This window comes from Sminthopsis crassicaudata, chromosome 1 (assembly GCF_048593235.1).
Source record: "Sminthopsis crassicaudata isolate SCR6 chromosome 1, ASM4859323v1, whole genome shotgun sequence".
NCBI lineage: Eukaryota > Metazoa > Chordata > Mammalia > Dasyuromorphia > Dasyuridae > Sminthopsis > Sminthopsis crassicaudata.
In genome coordinates this window covers 465,206,371-465,220,431 of record NC_133617.1, presented here as the reverse complement: position 1 = coordinate 465,220,431, position 14,061 = coordinate 465,206,371, and the positions used below count along the sequence as shown (strand labels likewise).

At 33.6% G+C, this 14,061-nt stretch overlaps 1 protein-coding gene across 1 annotated transcript in view; it reads right to left on the bottom strand.

Moving 5' to 3' along the window:
* The window catches only part of SHOC1 (shortage in chiasmata 1), a 124,852-nt gene that overhangs the window by 85,795 nt on the left and 24,996 nt on the right, over positions 1-14,061 (bottom strand). Inside the window, exon 5 of the mRNA XM_074280881.1 lies at positions 10,071-10,243. Coding sequence (XP_074136982.1) covers positions 10,071-10,243 — 173 coding nt within the window. The remainder of the gene's footprint in view (positions 1-10,070; positions 10,244-14,061) is intronic.

Below are 14,061 nucleotides of genomic sequence, written 5' to 3'. Positions count from 1 at the left end.
GGATGGAACCAACTCATCATACTAATTACTGAAAAACACTAATAGATTACTATTTCTGGGAATATCTACATTTTAATAGTAGGCCAGAAGCTAAAGCAAAGAAATGCATCTCTAGTTGCATTATTTTAGGTATAAGCAAGCAGATAAGATATTTGGGAATAGGCAGAGTGTTTTTGCCCACCTGAAATCCATAGGATAGATTTTGTATTTCTCTGTATATCACCAATATCATTATTGCTCCCATTTTTATATCATAAAATGTCTTAAAAATATTATTTCACCCAGCTAGGGGAGGAGGTAGGGGAAAGGAGGGGAAAATTTGGACCAAAAGGTTTTGCAAGGGTCAATGTTGGAAAAATTATCCATGCATATGTTTTGTAAATAAAAAGCTTTAATAAAATAAATAAACAAAAAACAAATATTATTTCACTTGATCCTCATAAGACTAGTCCTGATAATATTTTCCTTAATGTTGCTTCAGCAAAGCTTTTAATAAACCATGGAAATTATATATGTTAATAGCCAATTTAAAAAATGTTTAATGAAGTATTCCTAAATAGTATGAAAAGCTTCTGTTGACATTTAGCACACAGAACACTTGGGAGGGGGCAGAGGGGCAGAGAACATGGGTAGCTCCTCTTTTGTGTCAGATTGAGCTGTTTCCCCTTCTTTATATTATCTCTAGATAGATAATATGCATTTTAAGAGAGGAATAATTGTTATGGAAATTATCTGAGAATTACAGATATATTATATACACTAACAAAACAGAAGTTATTGTTTGCATTACAAAAAGGTTATTCAACTTATTAAAAAATTATGCTACATTCCTTTAAAAATCATATCTGTTAATACATATATATGTCTTCAGAGAAATTCAAAGCTAAAGTAGTAAATTAACACTAATTTAAGATCAATCAGAAATGAGGCAAAAGCAGTTCTAAAGTTAAAAACAAAGTTAAAGGGAAAATATCTTTGGCTTTCAAAAAATCTTCAAGTCAAGGTAAACCTGGCATAGTACACTGAATACAGGACTTGGTATAAGGGCAACTTAGATTCAATTTAACACTATGAGAAGACATGTAGTTTCAAAGAAACTTCCTTTTGTAAAATGGGGATGATACTAGTACCTTACAGGATTGTTGCAAGGTCAAAATGATACAGTGCATGTAGAGTGCTTTATATGTTTTGAAGTTTCTATGAATCAAAATTCAATAATTATTAACCACTAATGTGCCAAGTTTTATGCTTGGCCCTGGGGATACAAAAACAGAAAAACCTAAAATACAGGTCCTGCTCACAAGGAGCTAAAATTATATTCATTCTCATTACTTCTTGTTTTCACATTAGGATTTTCCCTTATTCTTTTGTAAAAACAGTACCTTGACTCTTCAGTTACTTTAATATAGTAAATTTGATCTATTTTGATTATTCTTCCCACTGGCTCTCTTCCTCTCACCTTTTCAAGCCTCACCCTGTTTCTTATGTTACCTTTTTCTCTTTAAGTTTTGCTTAAAGTTATTGGTTCCTTTTTTTAATTTGCTTTTTATATATCTAATTCTTCCTCTCTTTTTTTTCCCCTCTCAGGTAATGAAGTAAAATATTCCTCCTTCATCATCCCTTCAACTTGTTTTATTAGCTTTAGATTTCATTTTCTAGACCTTTTTTGACAAAAAAGGATTTATTTCCCTCATTTTCTTTTTATCTATTCTAGACTTTATTCATGAACTTTTTATTTTAGTCTTTTTTTTTTCTTTTTTTTTTTTTTTGATATCTGTATTGCTCATGGAACTGAAGCTTCTAAGATAACAATTTTGGGTTCTTTTTTCTAAACTGTTTCTATTACTGTTTTGTAGATGTTCCCCTGGTGACCCACTTTTTTCTGTTGTAACTCACTTTTAAAAACACTGGTTCCTGTGTGTGATAGAAAGATTGATCTTTAGCCCATATTTCCTTCTAATATTAATATGCTCTCTATTTATTTATATTTGAAAGCTTTAATTGAATTTTCATTCTTTTGAGATTATAGGTATTCCATATTTGTCTTTTAATATTCCCCTATTTTTCATTTTTTGACTCTTCTTTGAAGAACTCCATGGGAGCTGTATCACAAAGTTATCCAGTGTACTCCAACATGTCTAATTCATATTTTACAGGATCAAATCTTTACAGGATCTTTACAGGATCCAGAAGTGGTACCAGTGGGATGCTGGATTCTTTTTCTAAGACTTAGTGAAGAATCACTCAGTTACCTACATTTATTCTGCTCCAGTTCTCTCTATTCTTCAGTTTTCTGGCTGAGTACTGTGGAAGCAGAGTACTGACATGCATACTGCAATGAGCAAGCTTCTACTCTTTGATTTTCCATCACTTTCAGGTGGTAGGATTGAAATGATTTCTTTTTTAAGAATATTTTATTTTTTTTCCTCAATTACATGTAAAAATAATTTTAACATTAATTTTTTAAAAATTAATTCCAAATTTTCTTACTCTCTCCCTCTCTTCTTCCCCTTAGGGAAGAATTATACATGTGCAATCATGCAAAGCATATTTCCATATTAGTCATAATGTAAGAGAAAAAACCATGAAAAAAATAAAATGAAAAACAGTATGTTTTGATCTACATTCAGATACTGTCAGTTCTTTCTTTAAATAGCATTTTTCCTCATGAGTTCTTTGGAATTATCTTAGATCACTGTACTGCTGAGAATAGCTAATGTGTTGATTTGTGCAGCTTTATACTGGGGCATGATGAGGGAAGGGGTGCTGAGAGATCACATTAGGCATTAGGAAAATGCCTTCCCTGCTGTGTCCTATTTGAGTTCTTGATGCCCTAGTATATGAAGATAGCTGAAACTGCTTCATCTTTTACACATTTTGAATGGCTACATATCTCTTCCAGGAATTTGCAAAGGATTTGATGTAACCACTATAATATTACTCAGAAACAGGAACATTTGTAGAATATCATCATCCAGAGAAATCTCTTTGTCTTGGACTCTGGGCTGGATGTCTTTTGTCATAATGGGTAAACATCTTTGGCACACATTCATTTCCCAAGTTCAAGTACAAAGCCCTACTGGCTAGAATACCAGATAAATAACTGCTAAAAGCTTCCCCTTTGGGAACATCCAGCTTGGTGCCAACATGCCAAGGGCACATGCTCCTGGACTGAACTCTACTCTTTGCACCTAATACTAAAAAAGGACAATTGAAATAGACCAAAACCCCAAGCCAATATCTAGGGCCCACCTGTAAGAGCAAGTGTAAGGGCAAGTGACCCTCAGGAGGTTTTCTACCTCACCTCATGAAGTCACCTGCTATTAATGAATGAGCACTTTGCTTTGGGATTCAAATGCATCTCAAAGAGAATGACTAAGCTTATTCAGGTCATTTTAAAGATGCAGGTAATTATGGCTAGTCAGACAATGAAAAAAAGCTGCTCCTAAACATGTAGTAGGTCAAGGCAGAATGTCCATGCCTGCAATTTTTTTTATTGTTTCTAAGAAGTAGATCTCTGGTATCTCTCACATGAGTATGTCTAACTTAGATAATCTGGACATTTTTAAAATTCCATTATACATACAATAAGAATAACTCTGCCAACTCCTTGTTTTGCTTATCCATGAAGTGTCTGTGAACCATCCTTCTGATTAGTAGCAACTTCCTTCTTTCTTCTGGTTTTGTGAGACTATTAAGATAAATATGATTCAGCTGCTCCAGCAGTTTATCTACTTTTTGGTGTCAGGGCAAGGATCTTGCATTTAGAATACCATAGTCAAATTAAAATTTATAGATAGTTTAATAACTGTGATTCATATGCTTTCTGCCCTTCTTTCAGCTGCAAAAAAAAAACCAATAAAACCTGGCAAGACTGAAAGTTATCGTATTTTTAATCGTTACTTAGGTTGCCATGGTCAAAAAAAATGCATTGCTAAAGTGGCCAACTACTTGGTAAGAAGCATCTCCCTACAAACACACATGGGTATATTTAGTACATTTCATAAGAGGACATATTCATGGAATTTTTTTAAGATTAACTTTTTTTGAAAATTAATCACAAAGGACATTTATCATAAATTAAAGAACCTAGAACTAAGCAAAATGTATGTTTTAATTTCCAGAACTATCACTTTAGCTCCAACACCTTCTCTCAGATTTAGTTGTCTATTGGGCATTTCAAACTACATGTTCCATAGACATCTTAATATAATATGCCCATAACTGAATCCATCATCTTTACCTTTAAGCTCTTTCCTTTTACTTTCCTATTCATATGAAAAGTGCCACTATCCTTTTACTCTTCCAATTTACAACCTTGGCATCATTCTTGATTTCTAACTTTCCCTCACTTCAAATATCCAATTGGTTGCCAAATCTTGCCCTTTCTATTTTACTATCTCTTGCATCTAACCTTCTCTTCACTTATACCTCTACTACCTTAGTTCAGATCCTTATTACCTTTGTCTTTCAATTACTTTCTCTTTGGTCTCCCTGCCTCAAGACTTTCCCCACTCTAGTTCATTCTCTATGCTGGCTGTCCAAGTAATCTTCCTTAATCACAAATACTCCAGGGCCCATCTTTGCGGCTTTGTAGTGGCTATTCCATATGCTAGGCTGCATTCCAATTTCTTTCCTTCAAAGAGAGTCTCTCTCTAAGATGCAGTTCAAAGAATTGTCTAATTTTTTTTTTTTTGATTATAACATTTTATTGGCAGAACATATGCTTGGATAATTTTTTACAACATTATCGCTTGTACTCACTTCTGTTCTGATTTTTCCCTTCCCTCCCTCCACCCCCTCCCCTAGATGGCAAGCAGTTTTATACATGTCAAATATGTTATAGTATATCCTAGATATATGTGTGTAGGACCTAACAGTTCTCTTGTTGCACAGGGAGAATTGGGATTCAGAAGGTAAAAAATAATCTGGGAAGAAAAAAAAATGCAAACAATTTTCCACTCATTTCCCAGTGTTTCTTTTCTGAGTGTAATTGATTCTGTCCATCATTGATCAATTGGAACTGAATTAGATCTTCTCTTTGTCGAAGATATCCACTTCCATCAGAATACATCCTCATACAGTATCGTTGTTGAAGTGTATAATGATCTCCTGGTCCTGCTCATTTCACTCAGCAACAGTTCATGTAAGTCTCTCCAAGCCTCTCTGTATTCATCTTGCTGGTCATTTCTTACAGAACAATAATATTCCATAACATTCATGTACCACACTTTACCCAACCATTCTCCAATTGATGGACATCCATTCATTTTCCAATTTCTAGCCACTACAAAAAGGGCTGCCATAAACATTTTGGCACATACAAGTCCCTTTCCCTTCTTTAGTATTTCTTTGGGATATAAGCCCAGTAGTAGCACTGCTGGGTCAAAGGGTATGCACAGTTTGACCACAACTCCACCAGCAATGAATGCATCAATGTCCCAGTTTTCCTGCATACATCCCCTCCAACATTCGTCATTATTTTTTCCTGTCATCTTAGCCAATCTGACAGGTATGTAGTGATATCTCAGAGTTGTCTTAATTTGCATTTCTCTGATGAATAGTGATTTGGAACACTCTTTCATATGAGTGGAAATAGTTTCAATTTCATCATCTGAAAATTGTCTGTTCATATCCTTTGACCATTTATCAACTGGAGAATGGCTTGATTTCTTATAAATTAGAGTCAATTCTCTATATATTTTGGAAATGAGACCTTTATCAGAACCTTTAACTGTAAAAATGTTTTCCTAGTTTGTTACTTCCCTTCTAATTTTGTTTGTACAAAGGCTTTTTAATTTGATGTAATCAAAATTTTCTATTTTATGATCAATAATGATCTCTAGTTCTTCTTTGGTCACAAATTCTTCCTCCTCCACAAGTCTGAAAGTTAAACTATCCTGTGTTCCTCTAATTTATTTATGATCTCGTTCTTTATGCCTAAATTATAGACCTATTTTGATCTTATCTTGGTATATGGTGTTAAGTGTGGGTCCATGCTTAATTTCTACCATACTAATTTCCAGTCAAATAGTGAATTCTTATTCCAAAAGTTAGGATCTCTGGGTTTGTCAAACACTAGATTGCTATAGTTATTGACTATTTTGTCTTGTCAACCTAACCTATTCCATCGATCAATTAATCTATTTCTTAGCCAATACCAAATGTTTTTGGTAACTGCTGCTTTATAATATAGTTTTAGATCAGGTACAGCTAGGCCACCTTCATTTGATTTTTTTTTTTTTCATTAGTTCCCTTGAAATTCTCGACCTTTTGTTCTTTCATATGAATTTTGTTGTTATTTTTTCTAGGTCATTAAAATAGTTTCTTGGGAGTCTGATTGGTATGGCACTAAATAAATGGATTAGTTTAGGAAGTATTGTCATCTTTATTATATTCGCTTGGCCTATCCAAGAGCACTTAATATTTTTCCAATTATTTAAATCTGACTTCATTTGTGTGGAACAAAGAATTGTCTTCTATATGACACCCTTCCTAAGCTATCTTGCATATAATTTTTGTGTATATTTGTATTTATATACACATATGTATTTAGATGTACATATATGTGCTACATATATTTGTGTGTGTGTATATATATATATATATTTGTTATTTCCATCATTAGAAAATAAGGTCATGGTTTGTTGGGATTATTTCATTCTTTGTAATTGTATCCTCAAAGTCTAGCCTACTGCTTGGCACATAGTGCTTTGCACAGAGAGCTCCATTTACCCGCGCTTCATAAATATTTGCTGATTTGATTTATTTATTTATTTTTTTTTAAAAAAAAAAATCTTAACAAAATTCTACCCTATGTATAGAATATGGGTAATTTTTTTAAAAAGCTAATTCTACAAGGATCTGTATCCCTTTATTAAAGTTATATTAATGAGAATTTTTTTTCCCCCTGAGGCTGGGGTTAAGTGACTTGCCCAGGGTCACATAGCTAGGAAGTGTTAAGTGTCTGAGACCAGATTTGAACTCGGGTCCTCCTGAATTCAGGGCTGGTGCTCTATCCATTGCGCCACCTAGCTGCCCCCTATTAATGAAAATTATTATGGGAAAAAAAACTTTTTTAAACAAGTTCCTAGAATTAGAGTTGATAGCAGGTCGAATCCTTTTTCCTAAAGAGTAAAACAGAAATCTTTGTCTTTCGTAGATAGAATCTAATCATAGGATGGGAATTGGTAGAGCAGAAATTAGACTCTGTAGGGAAATTATGAATAATGGTTTTTTCTACTGAATGATAGAAAGAAGTAAGGAACTTGTAGGATCAGAAAAACTGCAGGTACTAACCTTGTTTTTTGATTAACTTGGAAGAGATTATTGGAAACATTCACTTTCCCTAAAATAGTTAAAGCTACCTTAGAGGACAATTCCAGAGAGATTTTGATGCCAAAGAGCCCATAGGTTGAGAACAAATTTCCAAGGTGGACTTTTGATGCTAATCTAAGAATTCAGAGAGAGTATACAAAAATACACACATTTATATAATAAAATGGAAAGACAGATCACTGTCTAAATAATAGTCTACTTATATATAAACTTCTAAAATACTTCTAATAATTATAACTCCTATCCCAAAGTCAGATGGTAAGAGAGTCTCTCCTTATTGGTAGAGAGCTCAGCTTCTCAAACTGCTGTTGGCAATCCCATACTTGGTCTCATATTGAATGTGAGGATTGTGAAATTATGATTTATTATCAATAAATTTTGATTTGTATGCCTATTTTATATACTATATACCTGGGTCACATGAAATTTCTCAGGTAAAAAGGGATTGTGACTGTACAAAGTTGTAGAAGCAGTGGTGTAGAAAAATGCCCCTTCTTGCATGAGGGATGGGGCAGAACTGGAGGGAGGAAGAATGTCCCTTCCTTTAGGCTTCTTTGGTCTTTAGATCTTGTCAAATATTAAGTCCTTCTGACTTCCAGCCCTAAAAGGGAAAATGGAAGAGGCTAACCCTTCGAGAGAAGACTTTGGGAAGACAGGAGAGGAGTAGACAGGTAGCCTCATGTCCTTAATCCCATCTTACTACTCTAGAGACTTCTCTCAAGAGAGCCAGGACTCTCTTTTTTGGTCGAACAGAGCTACCTTTCTCCCGATGGGAGAACTCTATCATTCCATATTGTAATATGTATATATATATATGTGTGTGTGTGTGTGTGTGTGTGTGTACATCTCTCCATCTTTCTATGTATACGTTCTCTGATTTCTGTTTTGCTACCAATTTTGATAAATGGGTTTCTTTGCTATTCATTATATGTGCTCATTGTCAGTTTGGTATTTGGTAGGAGGAGAGATAAGTCTTGGATAAAGAGCTTAGGGTCTTCCTTCCTCCCCCAAATGATAAAGTGATTAGAAGTTAAGTTGAAGCTGGCCATATCTCCTGGACTAATAACAATTAAAGAAGCAGACATATAATTCTAGCCCAGTACTCCTTCTCTCTGAGGAAAATAGAATGACCTACTGCATTCCCCCAGGAATGAAAGTCTCTCATTTGGAGAAAAGGAGGGAAAAGAGGTTAGAGATATCATTCTGCCTTCCTTTGAACCACACAACTACAAATCCAAGCTGAAGGAGACAGATCTTTTCCATACACATGCAAACTTCTCCTTACCTAAGCAAATGATATTTTCCTAATTTTTTGAAAGATTTTTAACTTTAATAAATTCATACTTTTAAGACTGATTTTCTTTAGAGTATTTGGGGCATAGATAATTTTAAACAAATGAAGAAAAGACCGTAACAGGTTTCAATGTGATCCAAAGTATATAATGCTCTGCGAGGTTTTTTTGGTAAAGTTATTTGGGAAAAATAAAAGTTTTAGAATCAGTATGAAGAACGGAGAAGAAAACAGTAAGAGTTATAGAAACTGATATAAAGAGTAGTAGAACTAGAAATAATATGCACAACTACAATAATGAAAATATTAAAAAATATGAGAATTGAGATTAAGTGCAATGACCAATCAATCTTGTTTCCAGAAGACTGGTAGCTAATATGGTAGATGAACCTATTCAGAATGTTGCAAATGAGGTCACTTTGATAGCATGTTTTGCTTAACTGCTTTTCTTTGTAACAAGGTAGAATTTTATTGGTGTTTATGTAGGATTGTAACTGGGAAGTAGAAGGGTGTAAAAAACAAAAGCACCAATAAAATATAAAATGAACAATACACAAAAGCCCCATTACAATGAAAATTATTTGTAAATTTTTAGTCATAATTATATTTTAAAAGTTAATATTGTGCTGCTGTTATCACTAAATCTACAACAATCCACAAAGCTTTGAAGAAAAAAAATAGATAAAACAATGAAGTATTTTCTGAAAATCATTACATTCATATCAATTAAAATTATTAAATTTTCTAACAATAAGGGAGTTAGCCAATCCTTATGATGATGATGATGATGATGATGATGATGATTATATGATATGGTTCTATGATGATTATATCATATGAGAATAATATAAAATTAGGACATTTTAGTCCAGTATGCATATCACCTATGTTTTTTTTTTCTTTTCCTCCCCTGAAGCTGGGGTTAAGTGACTTGCCCAGGGTCACACAGCTAGGAAGTGTTAAGTGTCTGAGACCACATTTGAACTCGGGTCCTCCTGACTTCAGGGCTGGTGCTCTATCCACTGCGCCACCTAGCTGCCCCAGTTTGCATATCACATCACTATTTCTAAGCAAATAATTTACTGGAAAAAATATTTGAAATATTATGTTAAATTACATCAATAGGAATGAAACCTATTTGGAGATTAACAACTATTATCTACGTCTAAGTTTATCTGATTTAATGATGCAACTTTTCAGCCTATCAAGATTGATCAAACTCAGAAGATAATTGCTGAGTCATCTAAAAATACCCAGTTTACCATGAGGATACCATAAAATGCATTATTTTTTTCAGTGTAGCCAATCTGAAAAATACAGTTGTTAGGGCTTATCTTCAATATATTTTTAACTAACTATTTTTACTAATTCATTCTCAGAACAAATTAATCAATCAGTAAGTATTGTATTATGCATAGTTAAAGACTTATAAATGTTTTACCTTGATTGGTTGTTTGAAGGGCTGGGCAAGTCTCAGAATAAGTGACAGGGTGAAAGACTTCATTTAGAGTGAATAAAGAGCTCTTCTCTATGTCATTTTGAGAGGATGGATTCGAACTTGGAACAACTTCTTCAAAGTCATAAATATGAGACATACTATAGGAAACTGTCTTCCTAAAAAAAAAAAAAAAATGTTTAGTTATTTAAGCATGTTTTTCCTTAATATGCTCCATAATAAAATGCATGCTTGTATCATATGATTTAATAAAGAAATTTAACTATAATATTGGTACTGTTTTTACTTCAAACAATCAATATTAAAGAAAGAAAATGGAACTAAAAAGTTAAGTACAGACATCATATAACACAGGGAATAAAATGTTGGGGTCAAGAAAACAAGTTCAAGTCACATCCTAGATACTTACTACCTGTGTAGCACTGTGCAAATTAATTTATGCCTCTTACCCTTGGTATCCTTAGCAGTACAATAGGATAATCATATCTATTGAATTTACCAGAGACAATTATTTTAAGAATCAAATTAAATAATGTAAAATTATTTGCAAACTTTAAAACATTATACAAATGTTAGATTTAATCATTGTTGTTTAATTAAAAGACTTAAAACTTTTATCTTTCTGGAAACAAAAAGCACCATCTTTAGGATATAAAATCCTAGAGACTGTTCATTTAGCTATGCTTAACATTCAATGCTCCTGGAAAAGTTCCAACTTGGTGAAGAAATAGAATTTTTTAAAATGTCTTTCAATTCCACTATGTAAAAGTTGAATTCAAGTCAAGTGAATTCAAGTGAATTTTTAAATTTATTTATTTTTAGCATTAATTTTTTCTCTTACCCACCCACTGAGGAGACAAGCAATATGATACTTATTATACATATGATTTCATGCAAATCATATTTCCAGATTAGCATGTTTAAAAAAATCAAATGAAAAAAATGTGCTTGAAAATATATTTAGAGCCCATCAGTTCTCACTCTCTTGAGATGACTAGCTTTTGGAGCACTGTATTGATTCGAGTAACTAAGTTTTTCATAGTTGATTGCTATATAGCTATTACTAGGAATACATGTTTATTAAACATTCTTACATAAGAATTTTGTAAGATTCTGTATTATGCTAAATACTACAGAATGTAAGACATGGTTGCTACTTGAAAGAAGCTTTTAATTTAGTAGTTGAGAAGATAAGTACATAAAAATTATAATATGAAATAAGTTATGATAAAGGCATGAGAATATTACTAACAAACTACTAGTATTAGATATAATAGAAGAATTAGTTCTGGCCAAAAGTTCCTAGAAAGCTTCACAAAGAAGGCAGTTTCCCTGATGTAGGACTAGGCCATACAATTTGGGTTGCAGAGTGATTTCTATCCCATGGCACTACTTTTAACAATGCTTTCCTCATTCACTAATATTTATAAAAATGAACCACAGTAGAACAAGGCAAAAAAACCAAACCAAAACAAAAAAACATATAAATCGATTATAAGCAGGAGAACACTCTTGATATACTAGAAGACTGAACACCATGAGGGATAGAGACAGTAAAGGAACAAATAAGGATATAGTCTATGAATCAGAAACTAAAATTCAGAGAAGATTGTAAGGGAAGAGATATAAGGAATAGAAAAAGGTGAAAAACACTTCTTAGAAAAAGCACAGCAAAAGAAAATGAATAAAATTAAGAAGTTGATAGAGAGGTGGAAGAAGATTTTTCATTTACTTTTTGAATTGAATGTTAAAAGAGAGGAAATAAAAGGGAAGAGAAAATAACAAATAAAAAAAAGAAGAAATTAATAATTTAAATAAAACCCAAGAAGTAAGTACATGGGAACAGGGAAGGGGAATAATAGTTTAAGCAAAACTAAGTACTGACTTAAAAGATGACACTAAAAGGAAAGAGTTATGTCTAACACTCATAATTTTACATGTGAATTTAATTGAACAATACAATAAAATGAAAGTGACAGAAAATATTGTTTACAAAAAAAGGGAAAAGGACTGAATTTTTGGTTTCATTGATATAGTGAACTCCTAAGAGTAGAGAACTACCTTTACTAACTGGCACTTTCATTGAATTTAGTCTTAAGAGAGTTGCTTTATAGCAATGGCATCAAATTCAAATACCACATATCGACTTAGAAAATTATAAATTCATATTATTTATATTGTGCTATATTTCTATTTATTTTGTTAAATATTTCTCAATTACATTTTAATTTTTAGAGTTGCATCTTGAGGTTCCAGGCATAAAGTTTGATACTTTTGGGACCTAGAGTATTGTGAGGTTTAGTAATTGGTCAAGTTGGCAACACAATGTGTCAGAGATTTGTAATAGATGTCATGCTGAACTTTGCTCTCCTTTTCCTCGAATGTCTAACAAATTGTTTACTCTGTCATCTATTTCTACCTTAGCAAAATCTCTCCCATTGTTTCCTATTTATACAGTCACACTCTGGTTCAAGTACATATAACCTCTTACTTGATCTACTGCATTAGCTTCCAAATCTCCCTATTTCAGCTCTCTCCTCCAAACTGTGTGGGATGGGTGCTAGCCCCCTTTCCCAAATTAACTAATCAGAGACAGGTACAAAGAGAAAACATTTAGTCCCTGCAGGGAGAGGCCCAAGCACACCTGCAAGACATCTCGGCTCCCATGTGGTCCTTGACCTGACCAGCAAGAAGAAGTGGCTGGTTAAGATAGCATTGGATAAACTAAAAGGAAGTAACCATCACTGACCAATGTTGCCTGCTTCCTGTGGGTCACATCACTTCCTGTTACTTCCTATAGCTGACCTAGAGTCTTAAGATGTAGAGACCTCTAAGCCTAGAGATCATATGACTTTCTGTAACCTGGGCCCAAGACCTGATCTTCAGGCTCTAAAGACCTTAGGCCTAATCGCACAGACTTCTTGAGAAAGCTTTACTTTGTCTATCTCACTCAAAACTCCATACAAGCTGCTAAAAATATCAGTAAACCTGTAAAGGGTTGAAACTCTTGAGTTAATGCACTGAGGTCAGACAACCAAGCACTTAAAGCTAATTACTCATTGGACAATACTCTATTAGCATATGCTTGGAAAATGGCCCCACTATTCTATGCTGGCCCAATCGTTTGGTGTATACAGAGAATTGTAGGAGGGACTAGGAGGTGGAGTAAGACTAGCCAGAGTCACTTCTGGGCAGGGAGAAGAAGAGGTGAGATCAAGGAGATCCTGCATCCATCCCCTTGACTTCTACCGCTAAAGCGCAAGAATAAAGACCAAAGACTTTTTGCTTATCCTGATTCCGGCTGATTCTAAGGTATCCAGGGTGCTAATGTGGTTATCATATAAATCAAAAGATTTTATTTTAGTACAGCTCTGACCATGTCATTTCTCTACTCAATAAACTCCTATGGTTCCATTTTGCCTTATGTATAAAATATAAACAACTCTTTTAAGCTTTTAAAGCACTTCACAACTTGCCCTTAACCTACATGCTGATTAAATCAAACTAGGTTTTTTTTTTCTTTTAAACCACTCCTATAACACACTCCTCCATCTCTGTGCCTTTGAATGGGCACACTGAATGGGAGAGAGTGGAACACACTCTTTTCTCACTTATCTCTCTTAGAATCTCTGGTGTTCTCCCAAGCTCAGTTCAAGTGCCATCTTTCACATGAAACTTTCCCCAATCTTACAAGTTTCTTTCCTCCTCCTAAAAATGAACTTACATTTATTTTTTGTATAATTTTATATCTTTAGATTTCGCAAATCTGAAAGTCAAAAGAGGCAAAACCAAAAAAAAAAACAAAAAAACCAAACTATAAAGGGGAACTGAAGCCCTTTCAGATGTAAAGGAAACATTCCAAATCCTAAAAATGGTCTGAGGTTTAAGCACTCAATAGCATGAAGTTGATGATGTTAGTGGCAGTGCAGAGAGTTGAGGTGTGGGAATCCCCTTCTGGTCAATGCAGGTCCTTCAT